Below are 19130 nucleotides of genomic sequence, written 5' to 3'. Positions count from 1 at the left end.
GAGTCTCATTGTTTTGACGGGTCATCTCTCTTTTTATACATAAGAGCAAGGCTAGCTATAAGGAGGAAGTAGAGAATTTGAATGTTAGATTTTATCCAATTCAAAGGACTATATATATATATATATATATATAAATGAGAAAACGAGATCCAAAATCAATTAATAAAGTAGGAGATTCAAATTTGATTAATAAAAAAGGAAATACATGTATTTACCGTAAAACTAAATACTGTGATTAATATAATGTTCTTTTTGATTTGAAACATTCTTGATAAACAAATTCACAGTATAACAATATTTAGATTCGAATTAATGTAACTTTCCTAAGTTGAAATTGAATTATTAAGATTACTTACTCAGAAACCTGTGGTAATTATCTTAAATCAAATCATGAAACGGCCATTTTTCCTCAAGCACAGCTGTGGAAAAATCTCGTGAGCTTTCTCACCAAGCCCGAGGTCCATTGCATTTTGATTTTTATCTTTTCTTGCATGTAAGAACTAAAAACAAAAAAAAAACAAAAACTAGCCAAGCAAAAAACTGAAACTGAAATTCCAGAAGCAGGCAGGCATAATATTTTTACTCGATTCTTCCAATCCACCTTGCAGGAAATGGCTGACTATGAAGGCCAAAAGGACATCAACCCTTCCCCTGGTCCAATTCCTGAAGGCTGGACTCTGGATACGAAGCTGAAAGATGATGGTACTGAAGTCAAGGTCTTGCTTAAGATCCGTATACCCTAAAGAAGTTTGACATATAAACCTTTTACATTATGAAATTTACAACTAGATTACTCAACTAAAACTGAATAACAATTTCAAAAGCAAAATATGTAATTATGTCAATATTTTCATTGTATTAATTAAGTTGTGATAATTGCAGTGCTACTTTTGTCCACCACCTGATCAACGATTCTAAACTTATGATGATTTTATGCGATATGTGAGGTATGCCAAAAGGGACAAGACTTTCATTTACTTTGATATAAGCAGGGACGGCTTAGCAACTTCAAAAGCTTAAAAAAATATATATTTAAATAAGATTTTTTTAAAATTAAAAAAATTAATTTTGAATAATCAAATTTATATTTTTGATTTGACATATTTACACATTTATTATGAAGTTTAAAAATATTTAATTGTTATAATTATTTTATATTTTTAAAAAATTAAAATAAAATCAACAATCAAAATTTTTAATTTCAATAAATTAACTATCACATAATATAAAGACAATATAATAATATAATATAAACTCTAAATTAAAATAAAAAAATCTGTTAAGATTAGAACAATAGTATCTAATTATTGAATACTTATTGCAAATCGTAAATGAGGTTTACGACTTTATAAAGTTAATAACATAACGAACTTCTTGTATATTCTTTAAAAGAAATTTGAAGTTAAAAAAAGAAAAAGTAAATGAGGGAGAAAAAAATTGAAAGTGGATATTATAAATAAAAATAATAATTTTATATATAAGAAATAAAATAACGGTTAAAAATTATTAAATATATCTTATTATTAGTTGATTAAAAATAAAAAAAATAATTATTAAAGATCATTAAATACATGCTACCCTCATTTTTTTTTTTTTGAAAGGGAGATTTTATTCAACCAAAAGCTTGAATGCCATTTCAAGTTTAGCACCTAACTGTTTGGAAGACTCTTCATGACATAGACAACAAGCTTAAGAGAGGGATTTGCCCTTGTGCGAAACAAAAGGAACTGCAGCAAGCCTTTGCCATTGAAGGCAGTAAGAGAACACGCCCCCCTCAATAGAAAAGCAATGGGCGACTAGAAGACAAAACATGAACTAATGTCCTAATATTTGCAAATGGAGCGCAAAATTGAGCGAAAGAAGGAGAGCCCAGAGGCGCAGTCAGCATCCGACCCCAAGCTGATCAGCCTTGATCAGCAACCCTTAGCCAAGGCTCCCAAACACAGAAAGGAGCGGGAAGTATACACCCAGCACATCACAATCGCACAAAGAAGACAGCATCAAACGCCAAGACGCCAACCGAGCCAACCATATCTTTTCAGCAGACCAGAGAAAGCCATCCTCTGCCCTCCGACCGGAATCCACATGCATGGGATCATGAAACAACCAAAGCAATCCTGCACCACAAAAACCTTTCAACACAGAGCCAACCCTCAGAGAGAAGCCCCGCCTCAGTGCCCAGCAGAATCATCAAAAGTCCCAGCTTCCTCTCATCCGCTTTCCTTGCCCACCTCGCACCAAAGGACCAAAAAGATAGGAAACAGCATTCAAGAGAATCAATGTCAAAACACCTGCCACCCGTCGGCCCGAGAAATCAACGCCCCAAAAAACTTAACAGGAAGTGGCTATCCGCAAACCAAACCAGGCAAAAAGTAACCACAAATGACCAAACCTGCACAGTACAAAAGGAAGCAAGAAGAGCCTTCCTGCGAGGATTTCTCCTGATGGGAGAAAAAGGACAAATAGATAAGAATTAATAATATTTTAAAAATTAAAAAAAAATGAGATTTATTAAGTACTTAATTAAGAAAGTAAAAAAATATGTTATTTTATTAATTATTAATTTTTTTATTTTTTATATATTTTTAATAAAAAATAAGATAATTAATTTAAAATTAATAAGGATATGAAAGTGAGAGAAAATAAATATTTACTAGACAGGAAAAAAAAGTAAATATTTTATTAATTATTTTAATTTTTATATATTTTTAATATAATTAATTAAATTATTATTATAATAATAAATAAAACCTCTCCAAATTTGAGACTTAAAACTTCTTGCTTGGATGGCCTTACCCAAGGGCCTACCTTATATGTAAGTTTCAACCTTTTCTTTGCTTTGCTTTGATTTATCTTCTTCTTAGTTTTTTTTAGTATGGTACATAGACACTTTTATAAGTGCCTTTATATATTTTTATTAATATTAGTGAAAAATATATCTAAAAAATATTAATGAGAAATACTATAGAAAAGGCCAAAAATTAAACAAAGTGGGTGTATTTTATTGTTATTGAACTCAAACCGAAATAAAGAGAATAAAACTTAATTTTAATTTTTTTTTAAATTTCTCTTTTTTCCACCATGCTACCTCATCAAGTATCGATGAAAGTAGGGATTTTGTAATATTATTTTCATTCCAACTATATGCTCAAAATTTGCATTACCTTAGTAGTGATATCTCACATGTACGCATATGTTCATATATATATATATATATATATATATTTGAAAATGAAGTTTTCAAATTCAAATCTCAGCATAAATAGAAGTTCTAATATATATTATTTCTAAATTTACATAGTAAATTAAGATACTTTTGTTATAATTGATATAAAAAAAAATTCAAACAATTATATTCAATCCTATCTCGGACTCACTTATGGTGTAGAAGAGAACTGTCTCTTAAAGTACTCATAAATCTCATTTCAAACAATCTTCGGGTGTTCTATTCACTTCCTTTTTACATTCAACCTAAAGATCATATTACACTGTGTTTGAACTTGGCCTTACAGTGACAACCTTTGCGTTTCTATCTCCATTCTTAATCCATTTAACTCGATATTTTTATTTGCAATTTGGCTCTTTATTGTAGTGCGCTGTCCATAGTTCTTTAGTCAACTCCTTTTTTTTCTTCAATTGGACCTCACTCAACTCCCTCTTATCCCCTCTCACTTCAGTATCCTCAATTTCATCCTCCAAGACTTAACTATTTTCATCAACCATCCCAAACACTTTCTTATTCCATTTTTTTGAAAAAGACTTCAACTTAATTAACTTTACTTTCGTACAGAACCCTAGTCTACATGTACCTATGTATGATCTCTAATTTTGTTGCACTACTTCCACAAAACCCTTTTTCAAGAATCAACAATCTTATACCTAAAAAGGTTTTGTACCCCAATTGTATCCACTAAAACTCAGCATAATAAGGGCAATGGTCTGAAGCTGATCTATTCAAGGAGATTTGGCATAATGGACTAAACGTATCCATCCAATTTGAAAAGACTAAAAACCAATCAATTCTACTTATTTTTTACTCTACCCCTGTGTCCCCTCCTTGATAGACCTTTTTCTTCTTTAAAATGTTATCCTATCTCAAAATCTTGCTATATTCATATTGAGTTTCTGGTTTGGAAACCACACTCTATTAAGCACAGTACAAACTCTTCTTACTTCATGTAAAGTTTCAAACCTCACACAACCACTCTTCTTCCCCAACTTACTCCTCTTCGCCACAATAAACAAATCAACAACATTTTCGTACTTTTGAAAGATATTGCCCAACCAACGCTAATGAATTTGTTCTAGAATATTGTTAACAACCACCAAAACCACCTTTCTATGATGTAACTTTCCTTTGTTGAAATCGAATCAATTAAGATTTTCAACTCAGAAATTTATGGTAAATACCTTAAAAAGTTAGCCAACCATAATTCAAATCATGAAACGGTTGTTTTTTTCAAGCACAACTATAAAAAAATCTCGTCAACTTTCTCACGAAACTCAAGGCCCATTCATTTTTGTTATGATTTATCACATCCCATTTTGATAGGGATTGATTGGCCACCTTTTCTTGCTCACTCACATCCCTACAAAAAACTTCTCTGTTTGCTCTTCCTACCATTCCCCTTTGTTGCTTGATTTTTCTAAACAACCTCAACTTTCTATATTTTAGTTCGCTTAAAAGGGACAAATCTGATGGTAGAATATCTTTATCCAATTCCTTCGACTATGTTGCTAAAAATAGGACTTGAATACGGGTTCCATTTTTATCTTTATTCCTTTTTTACTCACTAGCCCATCTATTCGGCCTTCATTCTCATCACTCTTGGGGCTCACTAATGTCTTCCTTTCACTAGATTCCTTAAGCCCATTATCACTTCTTGTGCTACCTTAATCAACTCTTTTTTCTTCTTTAATTCGACCTTACTTCAACTCCCTCTTATCCCTTCTCACTTCAATCTCCTCAATTTCATCCTCCAAGGCTTTAATTTTTTCGTTAGCCATCCCTTACACTCCCTAGTCCATTACTTCAAAAAGACTTTAACTTACGTAGCTTTACTTTCATACAAAACCTTGGTCTACTGGTAACTGTGTGTGATCTCCAATTTTCTTGCACTACTTTCCCAAAAACCTAGTTTGCATCAACAACCCAATACCCGAAAGGGTTTTGGACACCAACTCTATTCTTTAGAACTCAACATAATAAGGAAATGGTTTAAAGCTGATCTATTCGAGGAGATTTGGCAAATTGGACTAAAAGTACCCATCCAATTGAAACAGACTAAAAACCAATCAATTCTACTTGTTTTTTAATCCACCCCTGTGCCCTTTCCTAAACTTTCGTCTCCTTTAATGTGTTGTCCCGTCCCAAAATCTTGCCATATTCATATTTAGTTTCTAATTTAGAAACCATATCCCATTAAGCATAGTACAAACTCTTCTTGCTTCATGTAAAGTTTCAAAACTCACAACCATTCTTCTACCCCAGCTTACTCCTCTTCTTTGCAATAAACACATTAACAACATTTTCATACTCTTAAAGAAATTGCCCAACAAACACTAATGCATTTGTTTTGGAATATTGTTGACAAATACTGTAGCTGCCCTCTTAAAATGCAACTTTCCCTAGTTGAAATTGAATCAATTAAGATTGCCAACTTAGAAACTTGTGGTAATTACTTTAAAAAGTTAGCCAATTTTAATTCAAATCATAAAACGACTGTTTTTCTCAAGCAAAACTATAAAAAAACCTCATCAACTTTCTTGCCAAACTCAAGGTCCATTCATTTTATTATGATTTATCACATCCCCATTTGACAGGGATTTATTAGCCAACTGTCATGCTCACTCTCATCCCCACGAAGGCTTCTCTATTTTCTCGTCTTGCTTTTCTCCTTTGTTGCTTGATTTTTCTTACCTTAATCCTTTTCACCACTTCACTTAACAAACCCAACTTTCTATTTTTTAGTTTGCTTGAGAGAGGTAGATTTGACGGTGAAACATCTTCATCCAATTCCTTCAACTATGTTGATGAAGTAGGACTTGAATTGGGCTTCCATTGGACCGATTTTTTCCTCTCCCTTTATTCCTCACTATTCCATCTACTTGGCCTTAATTCTCATCACTCTTGGGGCTCGCTACTGTCCTCCTTTCACTAGGTTCTTCACACCCATTATCACTTCTGGGGCCTACTTCATCTTGGGCCTTATTTTTTTCAACCCAAACAACTCCTCCGTATATCTCTTTCTCCCTGATTTCGCTACAGGTCCTTTTTCCTCTTTGATATTTTGTAACCTTTCTTTTTCCACCTTTCTCGTCGGCCCCATAGTAACCTTATTACCTAGGACAAAGTTTGTCCATTCCCCTTTCATTCTTCCTGTTGCTTTTGTGAAAGCGTCAGATTTCAGTTCGCCAAAGTCAACCCCACATTTGAATTTTGAACTCTTCATGCTCTAATTCCACGTTTGAATCCTTAACTCACCATGCTCTGTCCTTGTGTCGCTTGTGCTTATTGACAGAGCCAAGGGATACTGACCACCACTTCTTGATTTTTATTTTTTTTTATAATTATATGTATAAATTTTGATATATATATATATATAAATTATAATTACTTTTATAATTATCTTTTAACAGTCTTATATCTAAAATTCTAAATGTGTTACTACTACTTATACCACCTACTGTAACTTCTCCACCACCGGTGTTAACCAGATTTCAACCTCCTCATCTCCCAAGTCCACTACATATTCCATATTCTATGTGAAAACCGAGCCCCATTTCTCTTCTGCCTCCTAGTGCACGTTATTTTTCCTCCGAGTCCAACTGTATGTCGGTAGACTCCTCTTGTCGCAATTTCCTGCACTTGACTGTAGAAGACCTTTCCAGCTTCCATTTTGATCACCTCCTCTATTCTATCCTTTATCTCCATCACTATAGGGATAGAGCCACAAAAAAAGTTATCACCATTCATGGTTTTGCCCTCCACCGCCAACAACTCCCCCCAACACGTCACCACATTCACAAATGTCTCATAAGTCCATGCATGGATCAGTATACCATGGACTGACGACCATCTTTTTACAACTGTGTGCTATATTTTTCTGTCCACCTCTCCAACTTAGTGAACCACCATTTAAGCCACCTCCATTCATCTTTCTCCAACATATTCAATACTTCTTTATCAGTGAAAGTCAGCAAGAAATGCCTTGGAGAAATACCCTTAGTGACACTCCAATATGCCTCTCCATCCTTAGCTTGTCAATTAATATCGCAACCTCACTTTCTTCTTTGGTTTTCCCTACAACCAAACCTTCCAACCAATGTAAATTTTCTTCACTTAAAAGCGTGATTCCACACTAGTGTTTTTGGCTTCTAGCAACACTAGTGCGTATGACCTACACAATGCTTTGGTCTGTTTTGGTTCTTGGTGGCTTTCATATCGATAATTGATTTGTTTGCATATGATAACAAAGACTAGACACGTAATATGAAAAAAAGTGGGGTAAAAAAAATCTAAATGTAAAGTAAGAATTTTTAAGTTTTCACAATATAAAAATATAAAAATAAAAAATATACTATTAAAACAAGTATAGTTGAAACTCAAATGGATAGAAGTGTAGTATAATACTGATTACAATATTTTTCTATATATATATATATATATATATTATTTTAGAGGAAAGGAGATTTAAATCCAATTAATAGAGTATGAAATACATGGACTTACTATTGAATCAAATAATTTTGTTTTTCCCAATTTACATCATTCTTAATAGGCAAGATCATAATATAGCAATATCCAAATATAAATCAACTTTCCTTAGTTGAAATTGATTCATGAATCAATTAAATTGCCAACTCAGAAATCTGAGGTAATTACTTAAAAAGGTAACCAAACTTAATACAAATGATGAAACGGCTGCTTTTCATGAAAAATCTTGTCAGCTTTCTCAACAAACTCAAGGTCCATTCATTTTGGTTTGTCTATTCTCGCGTGAAAGTAGTCAAGAAAAAACCAAAACCAGCCTAGCAAAGAACTGAAACTGAAATTCCAGAAGCAGGCAAGCATCACATTTTACTCCATTCCTTCAATCCACGTTTTGGTTTCCTGACGAAGGAACTCAGAACACGTGGTTCAAAGGCATCTTTTTCATTTCCAGACTGCCCTATATTAAATCCCTTTGGTTGATTCGTTTTCATGCAGCAGTGTCTTGGTGAAATTTAGACCATATAGAACTGAGAGAGTGCTTTTGGGGTTTTCACTTTTGCAGGAAATGGCTGCTCAGGAAGACCAAAAGGACATCAAGCTTCCCTCTGATTCGATTCCCGAAGGCTGGGTTCTGGATACCATGGTGCAAGATGATGGTACCGAAGTCCAGGTATTGCTTACTCAATTACTAAGCGTATTTTGTTTATGTTTCATTTGATAACTTTGATCAAATTAACAATTCAAAATGGTTCAACTGATTTAAAGATGAGTACTTGCATGTAGGTATAATCACTTCGTGCGTATCTGATTTGGCCTTCACTAGAAGAGCTCTTTTTTTCTTGTCATTTGACTGCACTAAATAGTGAATCTGGTTCCCTAGATCCTACAAGTATCAAACCTTCAATAATTTGTCTATTATATAGTTTGATCCCACTTAGAAAGTGAATTAAATACGATCTTTACGTTACTAATATTTTTATATCCTTATTTATTATTTGGTACACGATAAAAAAATTCGTTAAGTTCGTTAATCTTGTTAACAATCATTATATACTATCAAAATGTATATAGATAGATCGATCGTTGACATTAACTAAATATAAATTTACACTTGTTTTACATGCATGTATTAACAATACTTTACAGTATTTATGAAGTTATACAAATTAAATTTTTTATCATTATTAATTAAATTAAAAAAATAAGATACGTGTGTCAGATATTTAAATTTCTCATAATATTATACATGATGTTTATATAAATACAAAAGAAGATTATAATTACGACTGAACATAGAATATTATTAAATATTAATACGACTTTTATTTAACTAATTAAGTTGTGATAATGGCAGTGCTACCTTTGTCCACCAACTGATCAGCGTTTCTACACTTACGAAGATCTAATGCGATATGTGAGGTATGCCAAACAGGCCAAGGTTTCCATCTATGCTGATGTAAGTTTCAACTTCTTCTTTTCTTTTCTTTTGGCTTTTATTTACCTACTTCTTAGTTTTGTTAACTTTTACATGCGGGTTAAATTTTTTTACTCATGTTCATGAAAAATAGATCTCATAAATATTAATTAGAAATGCATTAGAAAAGGTCAAAAATTGATCGAAGTGGGTGTATTTTATTGTTATTGAACTGAAACCAAATTGAAGAGATTAAAACCTAATTTTGATTTGTTTTATTTTCTTTTTTCCACCGCCCTACCTCATCAAGTATTGATAAAATTAGGGATATTTTTGTAATGCTATTTCCCTTCCAAAACTATTTTCTCTCATTTTGTATTGCCTTAATAATGATATCTTACGTGTACGTACATGTGTGTATATTGTATTTTTAAAATTAAAATTTGATCAAATGTAAATCCAAGCATAAATAGAATAATTTCTAATAAATATTAGTTTTAAATTTACATAATAAATTAAGATCCTTTTGGTATAATTGAAACTCACAAAAGAAAAAAATTTCAATAACTATATTCAATCCTAGTATATATTCAACTCAATCTCCAATTTATCTCAAGAATATCTAAAGTTTTAGATATGTTCAATTTAGTTTATTTCAATCATATTTAAATTGTAAATGTCTATTTTGCATACATTTTTATTTCGTTTGTATCCGAGTATTTGACTTATTGATTGGTATATGATCTCTTATCTAAAGAGTAAGATTCGAATTCTCTTTTTTTTCAATTATATAAAATAAATTATATTTTCATTTGGTTTAATCATTTGTTTTTTTTCTATTTATCCTCAAATTAATCATACAGAACTTTTGGGAGACGGTGGAGAAGGAAGATGGCTTTGGACCGATCAAGAGAGGAGGGCATAGCTCAAATCCTCTGGCTGGCATTAAGATAAGAGACATCAAGGGCAAATCTGTTGTGACGTCTGACTGAAGTTAGCAAAATGTTATGTTGAATAATAAGTGGATTGTCTTTTCCATTTCCGAATGCTTTGGTCCTGTGGTGATTTCCGCATATGTTTTCGTTTCTTAAGTGTCTTTGAAGTTGAAGTTTGAATGACAAAGTACTATTGTATGTACTCTGTTTAATTATCAGTTTGCCTTTTGTTTCGGTTATGTTTTTCCTCATTTTCGGGTTTGCTTTTCTTATTTTATGAAGAGAGAAAATATGATCCATAAATATATATTGCAAGCTATTTAGAATCAGTTTTCTTGTCTGAAAGTTATTTGATGGTAAGATATTGAACCTAATCTGAATTAGAAGAGAATGGACTATATACATGGCTGACTCCTACCTAACTTTGGTTCAAGGGGGATGATTCTATAAAGTACAAACTTTGGCCAAAAGTAGATTTTATATATTGTTATGTTATTCAATAGCTTTGACTACTTAAGTTGACCATAGAATTAAAAATAGCAGCCAATACTGTATTGGACAGGAGAATTTCTCCACTCACTCTTTTGGTTCAAAGATGTAATCAGTAAATACCGCCCTAAACGACTACGTTTTCACCAAATTCTTATGAAAGCCTAAAATTCCAAATCATATATTGATGGTCTACAAACAAAGCTTCAAGGGTTTGGTAGCTGGGACCAAATTGATCTGAAGGAGCTATGGAAACCCTCCCTCAACTCCCACAAGACATTATTGTCAATATACTGTCGAGGCTACCAGTCAAATCTCTGCTACAATTCAAGTGTGTGAGCAAGCCATGGCGGTCTTTGATCTCCGATCCTCATTTTGCTAAACTACAGCTCACCCAATCACAGAGGAACGGTAACTTTAGCAGCCAGAGAGTTCTTCTCATTACTGAGCCTCCAGAATCAGCAGCCTGTGAAGCTTCTGGTGATGATGATGACAGCAAATTAATTTTGAAACTTGAGTATCCGACGGCAATGAAGCGGACTCCTGACTCTGATGAATTGATGGATGGCCAGGTCGACTTGGGAGGGTCTTGCAATGGCTTGGTATGCTTAGTCTTTGAGAATGATCGCGTCTTCTTATTGAATCCAACAATTAGAGAAACCAAGGAATTGGCAAAGCTTAATGCTTTTGATCGAATGGGTACGTTCTCTTATGGTTTTGGCTTTGATTTCTCAACTAATGATTACAAAGTTGTTAGAGCTGCTCGCCCTTCTAGTGAGGATGATGCTTCTAGTGAGACTGAAGTAGAAATTCTGGAATTGAAGAGTAACATTTGGCGAAGGATTGAAGGCTTTAAGTCTGGTATCGAAATAGAAGGACCGGGGATTTTTCTCCATGGAGCGTTGTATTGGCTAGGGGAAAAAGAAAGTGACGGTCTAGAAATAGTAAATGTCATCGTCTCATTTCAATTAGCAGAAGAGAAATTCCAGCTGATGCCACTACCAGATCAGATTGAAGAGAGCAATGATTCGAGAGTTTTGGGGGTTTCTGGAGATTGCCTGTGCCTGTTTAATGGATGCGGTGAACGTTATTTTGAGGCATGGCTCTTGAAAGATAGCAACAAGTCATCGTGGACTAGATTGTTCGGTGTCCAGAGGGACCTTGTTCCAAGACATAGATACTGGGAAAAGGCATTATGTTACACAAAATCTGGTAAAGTTGTAATAGATTATGGTGGGCGGTGCTTAGTCTGGTATGATCCAAAAGAAAAGACATCAAAAACTTATACTTCGCGCAGTAATTGGGGTTGGTTTGATCCAGCTATCTATAACGAAAGCCTGATTTCACCGAATTGTTATGATGCCTAAAATTTTATTTAAGAAGCCTTCAAAGAGGCAAGTCAATTGTAAGGTGAGACAAGTTGCTTCTTCTCCCATTTCTATTATGTTATTGTGGTTAAATATGCAACAGCTACATAAAAAAGGGGTGCGTCTTTTCTTTGTAAGTATGCTAAGAAGTAGAAGATCTGTTTTAGCCAAATTCAATTGATTTATTGTTCAGGTAAGAAATTTGGCTAGGAAAGGATGGGTTGCACCGGTTTTCCGAAGAGAATATGGAATAGTAAAATCCTAATCTGCAATTACAGAAAAAGAAAAATTCAATAGAAAAAAAATGTGCTCCTAGTCTGGAAGATCATTAATCCCTAATTCAGCCTCTTGGACAAAAGCTTGATTAATGTTGGGTAAACTGCTCGACAGGTCCTCAACATAGTCAAAGTTTGAAAATTAGTGCCATCTTCTCTTATTTGAACAAATTAACTTCCTGTGCTTTAAATATTCGCTTGAAAATTAACCCAATAGTAAAAAAAAAAAGCATGGTCTTGTGAAGGACCAGAAACAGTGGACTTTATACATGGCTTCCCCTATACACATCTCTATTTGCCTCTCACATCTGGTTAATAATAATCAATTGAAAGTGGACGATTCTGTTGTCTTTACCGTAGAATTATATTAGTTAATAGCTTTATGACTCGTTCAATTCGTCTCCCACGTGCAATTACTACTTCAAAGGGGAGCTGCTGATCATTGAATTAAAAAAATATAGTAGCCATTCTTATTTTGACAGGGAATTTTTTTCTAAAATGCTTTGGTTCAAGAGCTGTTGAACCTTTCCACCAATGACAAATTAAATCCCATAACATTGATATTTGATAGCGTACAATGTAAGCTTCAAGGTAAATAAGAATACGTGATTTAGCTATTTAACTTAAGGGTTATCCAAGGAGCAAGGGCAGAACAAAATTAATCTGAAAGGAAGCCATGGAAACACTCCCTCAAGACATTATTGCCAATATACTGTCGAGGCTACCAGTCAAATTCCTGATACAACTAAAGTGTGTATGCAAGCCATGGAGGTCTTTGATCTCTGATCCCCAGTTTGCCAAACTACACCTCAAACAAACACAGAAGAACAGCAACTTTAGCAGGTATAGAGTCCTTCTCATCACTGAACCTCTTGAATCAATAGCCTGTGAAGCTTCGGCAGAAGATCTCGATGATGAAAGCAAACTGATATTGGAACTTGAGTATCCGTCGGCTATGAAGAAGACTCCTGACTCTGATGATTTGGTGGACGGTTGGCTTGATTTAGGAGGTTCTTGTAATGGCTTGATATGTGCAGTCTTTGAGCATGAGCGCATCTTCTTATGGAATCCAACTATTAGAGAAGCCAAGGAATTGGCAAACCTCAACGCTTTTGATCCAAAGGCTTCCTTCTCTTACGGTCTTGGCTATGATTTCTTAACCGATGATTACAAAGTAGTTAGAGCTGCTCGTCCTTCTACCGCTAATGCTTCAAACGAAACTGAAGTCGAAGTTTTGGCGTTGAAAAGTAACAATTGGCGAAGGGTTCAAGGCCTCCAATCTGGCACAGAAATTGAAGGACCTGGGCTTTTCTTCCATGGAACATTGCATTGGTTAGCAGCAAGAGAAACTGGCCTCAAAAAAATTTATGTAATTGTTGCATTTCACATGGTAGAAGAGAAATTCTATGAACTGGTGCCGGTACCAGATCATGTTGAAGAGAGCAAAGATAACACACTGGTTTTGGGGATTTCAGGAGATTGCCTATGCCTGTTCTATGGATACGATTGTGAAAATGTTTTTGAGGCATGGCTGTTGAAGGAATATGGCATCAAGTCGTCATGGAGTAGATTGTTCAGTGTCCACAGAGACATCTTGCATGGATATAAATACTGGGAGAATGCATTATGCTATACAAAAACTGGTAAAGTTTTAATAGATTATGATGGAAGGGAATTAGTCTGGTATGATCCTAAAGAAAAGACATCAAAAACTTTTACTCCAGGCAATCACTGGGATTGGTTTCAACCAGCTATCTATATTGAAAGCCTGGTTTCGCCAAATTGTTATGGTGCAACCAATGTATAGACACAACTATGCATAACACTTAGTTAATGAGGAAACGTTCAAAGGGGCGAACAAATTATGAGGCGAGGCAAGCTACCCTCCTTTATTCTTACACTTATTGTTGATGCAACAGCAACCGTTGTTAACTGGAACCTTTTTTTTTCTTTTATAATTTCTGCATAAAGGCCTTGGCTTTATAGTGCATATATATTTTCTGTTTTGCTATATGCTAAGAAGTTGAAGATTTGGTCGTCTAAAGTCAGTAGATGTGTTGTTCAGGTAATAAATTTGGCTAGGAAAGGAGATTTTGCAGAGAATTTCCTTGTTTGATGTGGGACTGTGTAACATTAAAATTGAAGTGGTTGTTAATTATTTAGATTCCTGATTCTCCTTTAGCTTCTTATTATAATTTGTTGAAAAATTCAAATTGTATCTGTTGACCAATGCCAAGGAACAAAAATTATGAATTAAGTTGGTATAATGGACATTTTGAAGTTAATATATAGATCACCCCATGCAGTCCATTGATAAACTCCAAGTTAACAACAAAATTCCTTTTGGGGGCCGTGTGGGGGTGCCTTAATGCCTTGCTTTGTTGCTGGTGGGTTGTATTGTTTTGGCCAAATAAGCTTGATTTATATGGGTGGTCAAAATTAGGAAATCAGTGCATTTTCTTTTATTTGAAGACATTAATTTCATGTACTTCGATATCGGTGGCAAACGGAGAAATGGTAGTACTAAGTTAATCTAATTTTTTATTTACAGCAGCTAGAAAATCTTTTTTAAAAAACAAAAAAACACCATGGTCTTGTGAATTACCTCATGTTGGACAAATATAGTATTTTTACTCCCGTAAAAATCTCCATTTTCCTACCACTTGAAAGCGGATGATTCTTCGTTATGGTATTATTGCATTTATTCAATAGCTCTGACAGTTCAATCAATCTCCTTAGAAACATTAATGGATATTTTAATTGTTATAAGATACTCGCAGGTATTCGAACCGGTTATATAAAGTTAAGATACTCTGTAATCGGATTCGAATAGTAATTTCACTATTTATATCAAGTTCGAGTACCATTCTTTAGGTACTCAATATCCGAATCCAATTATGATTTATGTTTAAACCAAACTGTGTATCGTGTCCATAGGCTTAGCTCTCGCCTTGGATTAAACCTTGGAGATGAATGTTTAAGTCCAAACTCAATTCTGGCTCAATTCGAAAACATGATCATATTAATAAAATTAAATTATAAATACATTTACAAATATAAATAAAAAATTAATATAATAATATTTTAAATATATTAATAATAAATTTAATTTAAATGAATGGACTGAATCTATACTTAAATTTTAAGATATCAACCAAGTTTGACCATAAATACCTAGCCATAGAGAGTATATTTTTGAAGTGGCAATTACATAGTTCACTAGTTGAGTCATTTTGTTAGTTTTGAGATGTGTTTCAAGTGGCTTAAAACATTATAAATCTTAATTAATGTTGGTTTTGTTAGCTTTAATTAGGAAAATTTATTAATAAAGAGTCACTAAAATAAAGATCTCTCGTTTTCTTATTTGCATCAAAATTCTTATATTCGATATTATTCGACTCAATAATTAAATTTATCTGGAATTGTATCAGATTTTAAACAATTGATAAACGAGTTGAAATATTTATTTAATAATATATTTTTGCTTAAGGTTAATTTAGTTGTAAGATCTTAATCACATTGCAATTTATTTGCTTTAAACTTCTTGCTTGAATGGCCTTACCAAAGGGCCTACCTTAGATTCAAGTTTCAATCTTTTCTTTGTGCCTTTATATATTTTTATTAATATCAATATAAAATATATCTCAAAAATATTAATGAGAAATGCTATTGAAAAGGCCAAAAATTAAACAAAGTGGGTGTATTTTATTGTTATTGAACTCAAACCGAAATAAAGAAAATAAAACTTAATTTTAATTTTTTTTTAAATTTCTCTTTTTTGCACTATGCTACCTCGTCAAGTATCGATGAAAGTAGGGATTTTGTAATATTATTTTCATTCCAACTAGATGCTCAAATTTTGCATTACCTTAGTAGTGATATCTCACATATATGCATGTGTTCATATATATTTTTGAAAATGACGTTTTCAAATTCAAATCTCAGCATAAACAGAAGTTCTAATATATATTATTTCTAAATTTACATGGTGAATTAAGATACTTTTGGTATAATTGATTCTCATAAAAAAAATTCAAACAACTATATTCAATTCTATTCGGACTCACTTATAGTGTAGAAGAGAACTGTCTTTTAAAGTACTCATAAACCTCATTTCAGACAATCTTCGGGTGTTCTATTCACTTCTTTTTTACATTCAACCTAAAGATCATATTACATTATGTTTGAAACTTGGCCTTACAGTGACAACCTTTGCGTTTCTATCTCCGCTCTTAATCCATTTAACTCAATATTTTTATCTCTAATTTGACTCTTTATTGTAGTGCGCTATCCATAATTCTTTAGTCAACTCCTTTTTCTTCTTCAATTTGACCTCACTCAACTCCCTCTTATCCCCTATCACTTCAATATCCTCAATTTCATCCTACTTTAACATTTTTCATCACCCATCCTAAACTCTTTCTTATTCCATTTATTTGAAAAAGACTTCAACTTAATTAACTTTACTTTCACATAGAACCCTAGTCTATTGGTACCTGTGTATGATCTCTAATTTTGTTACACTACTTCCACAAAGCCTTATTCGAGAATCAACAATCTAATACCTACAAGGGTTTTTTACCCCAATTGTATCCATTAAAACTCAACATGATAAGGGCAACGGTATGAAGCTGATCTATTCAAGGAGATTTGGCATAATGGACTGAAGGTGTCCATCCAATTTGAAAAGACTAAAAACTAATCAATTCTACTTATTTTTTACTCTACCCCTGCATGTGTCCCTTCATGGATTGACTTTCTTCTTCTTTAAAATGTTATCCTATCCCAAAATCTTGCTATATTCATATTGAGTTTCTGGTTTAGAAACCACACTCTATTAAGCATAGTGCAAACTCATCTTACTTTGTGTAAAGTTTCAAACCTCACACAACTATTCTTCTTCCCCAACTTACTCCTCTTCGCCACAATAAACAAATCAACAACATTTTCGTACTTTTCAAAGATATTGCCCAACCAACGCTTATGAATTTGGTCTAGAATATTGTTAACAGACACCGAAACCTCCCTTCTATAATTATGTAACTTTCCTTAGTTGAAATTGAATAAATTAAGATTTCCAACTCAGAAACTTGAGGTATTTACCTTAAAAAGTTAGTCAACCATAATTCAAATCATGAAACGGTTGTTTTTCTCAAGCACAACTATAAAAAAATCTCATCAGCTTTTTCACCAAACTCAAGCTAGGTCCATTCATTTTTATTATGATTTATCACATCCCAATCTGATAGGGATTCATTGGCCACCTTTTCTTGCTCACTCACATCCCCACAAAACTTCTCTGTTTGCTCTTCCTACCTTTTGTTGCTTGATTTTTCTAAACAACCTCAACTTTTTATATTTTAGTTCGCTTAAGAGAGACAAATCTGATGGTAGAATATATTGATCCAATTCCTTCAGCTACGTTGCTGAAGATAGGACTTTGAATAAGGCTTCATTTTTTTGTCTATTCCTTTTCCCTCACTAGCCCATCTATTCGGCCTTCATTCTCATCACTCTTGGGGCTCACTAATGTCTTCCTTTCACTAGATTCCTTAAGCCCATTATCACTTCTTGGGCTTCCTTAATCAGCTTTTTTTTTTCTTTAATTCGACCTCACTTAACTCCCTCTTATCCCCCTCTCACTTCAATCTCCTCAATTTCAATATCTAAGGCTTTAATTTTTTTCATTAGCCATCCTAAACAGTCCCAAGTCCATTACTTCAAAAATGACTAACTTACGCAACTTTACTTTTATACAAAACCTTGGTCTACTGATAACTGCGTATGATCTCCAATTTTCCTGCACTACTTCCGCAAAAACCTATTTTGTATCAACAACCCAAATACCTTAAAGGGTTTTGGACCCCAATTCTATTCATTAGAACTCAGCATAATAAGAAAATGGTTTAAAGCTTATCTATTCAAGGAGAATTGGCAAATTGGACTAATTAAAAGTACCCATCCAATCGAAACAAACTAAAAACCAACCAATTCTACTTGTCTTTTAATCCACCCCTGTGCCCTTTGCTAAACTGACTTTCTTCTCCTTTAATGTGTTGTCTTGTCCCAAAATCTTGCCATATTCATATTTAGTTTCTAATTTAAAAACCACATCCCATTAAGCATAGTACAAACTCTTTTTGCTTGATGTAAACTTTCAAAGCTGACAAAACCATTCTTCTTCCCTAGCATACTCCTCATCTTTGCAATAAACACATTAACAACATTTTCATACTTTTAAAGAAATTGCCCAACAAACACTAATGCATTTGTTTTGGAATATTGTTGACAAACACCATAGCTGCCCTCCTAAAATGAAACTTTCCCTAGTTGAAATTGAATCAATTAAGATTGCCAACTTAGAAACTTGTGGTAATTACTTTAAAAAGTTAACCAATTTTAATTCAAATAATGAAACGACTGTTTTTCTCCAGCACAACTATAAAAAAATCTCATCAACTTTCTCACCAAACTCAGGGTCCATTCATTTTATTATGATTTATCACATCCCTATTTGACAGGGATTTATTAGCCAACTTTCCTACTCACTCTCATCCCCACAAAGGCTTCTCTATTTTCTCGTCTTGCTTTTCTCCTTTGTTGCTCCATTTTTCTTACCATAATCCTTTTCACCACTTCACTTAACAAACTCAACTTTCTATTTTTTTGTTTGCTTAAGAAAGGTAGATTTGATTGTGAAATATCTTCATCCAATTCCTTCAACTCTGTTGTGGAAGGTAAGACTCGAATTGGGCTTCCATTGGATCGATTTTTTCCTCCCCCTTTATTCCCCACTATTCCATCTATTCGGCTTTAATTCTTAACTCTCTTGGGGCTCGATATTATCCTCCTTTTATTAGGTTCTTGAAACCCATTATCACTTCTTGGGCCTTTAGATTTTCAACCCAAACCACTCCTTCATATATCTCTTTCTCC

At 33.4% G+C, this 19130-nt stretch overlaps 2 protein-coding genes across 2 annotated transcripts; both read left to right on the top strand.

Annotated features, from left to right (window-relative positions):
* The first annotated feature begins 10741 nt into the window (after positions 1–10741).
* LOC108661505 (F-box protein CPR1-like) lies at positions 10742–12120 on the top strand. The gene has a single exon (XM_018118627.2). It carries the CDS (start codon positions 10801–10803, stop codon positions 11917–11919), a length of 1119 nt encoding a protein of 372 aa, XP_017974116.1. The 5' UTR covers positions 10742–10800; the 3' UTR covers positions 11920–12120.
* A 718-nt stretch (positions 12121–12838) lies between these two features.
* LOC108661628 (F-box protein CPR1-like) lies at positions 12839–14358 on the top strand. Its single transcript, XM_018119094.2, has one exon. It carries the CDS (start codon positions 12871–12873, stop codon positions 13999–14001), a length of 1131 nt encoding a protein of 376 aa, XP_017974583.1. The 5' UTR covers positions 12839–12870; the 3' UTR covers positions 14002–14358.
* The last annotated feature ends 4772 nt before the right edge of the window (positions 14359–19130 follow it).

The sequence above is a fragment of the Theobroma cacao genome, chromosome 4 (assembly GCF_053813885.1).
Source record: "Theobroma cacao isolate CCN51 chromosome 4, ASM5381388v1, whole genome shotgun sequence".
Classification (NCBI taxonomy): Eukaryota; Viridiplantae; Streptophyta; class Magnoliopsida; order Malvales; family Malvaceae; genus Theobroma; species Theobroma cacao.
This window is presented reverse-complemented; position numbering and strand designations above follow the sequence as displayed.

Coding starts and splice junctions, on each gene's coding strand:
- LOC108661505 (XM_018118627.2), top strand. CDS start 10,801: ATGGAAACCCTCCCTCAACTCCCACAAGACATTATTGTCAATATACTG.
- LOC108661628 (XM_018119094.2), top strand. CDS start 12,871: ATGGAAACACTCCCTCAAGACATTATTGCCAATATACTGTCGAGGCTA.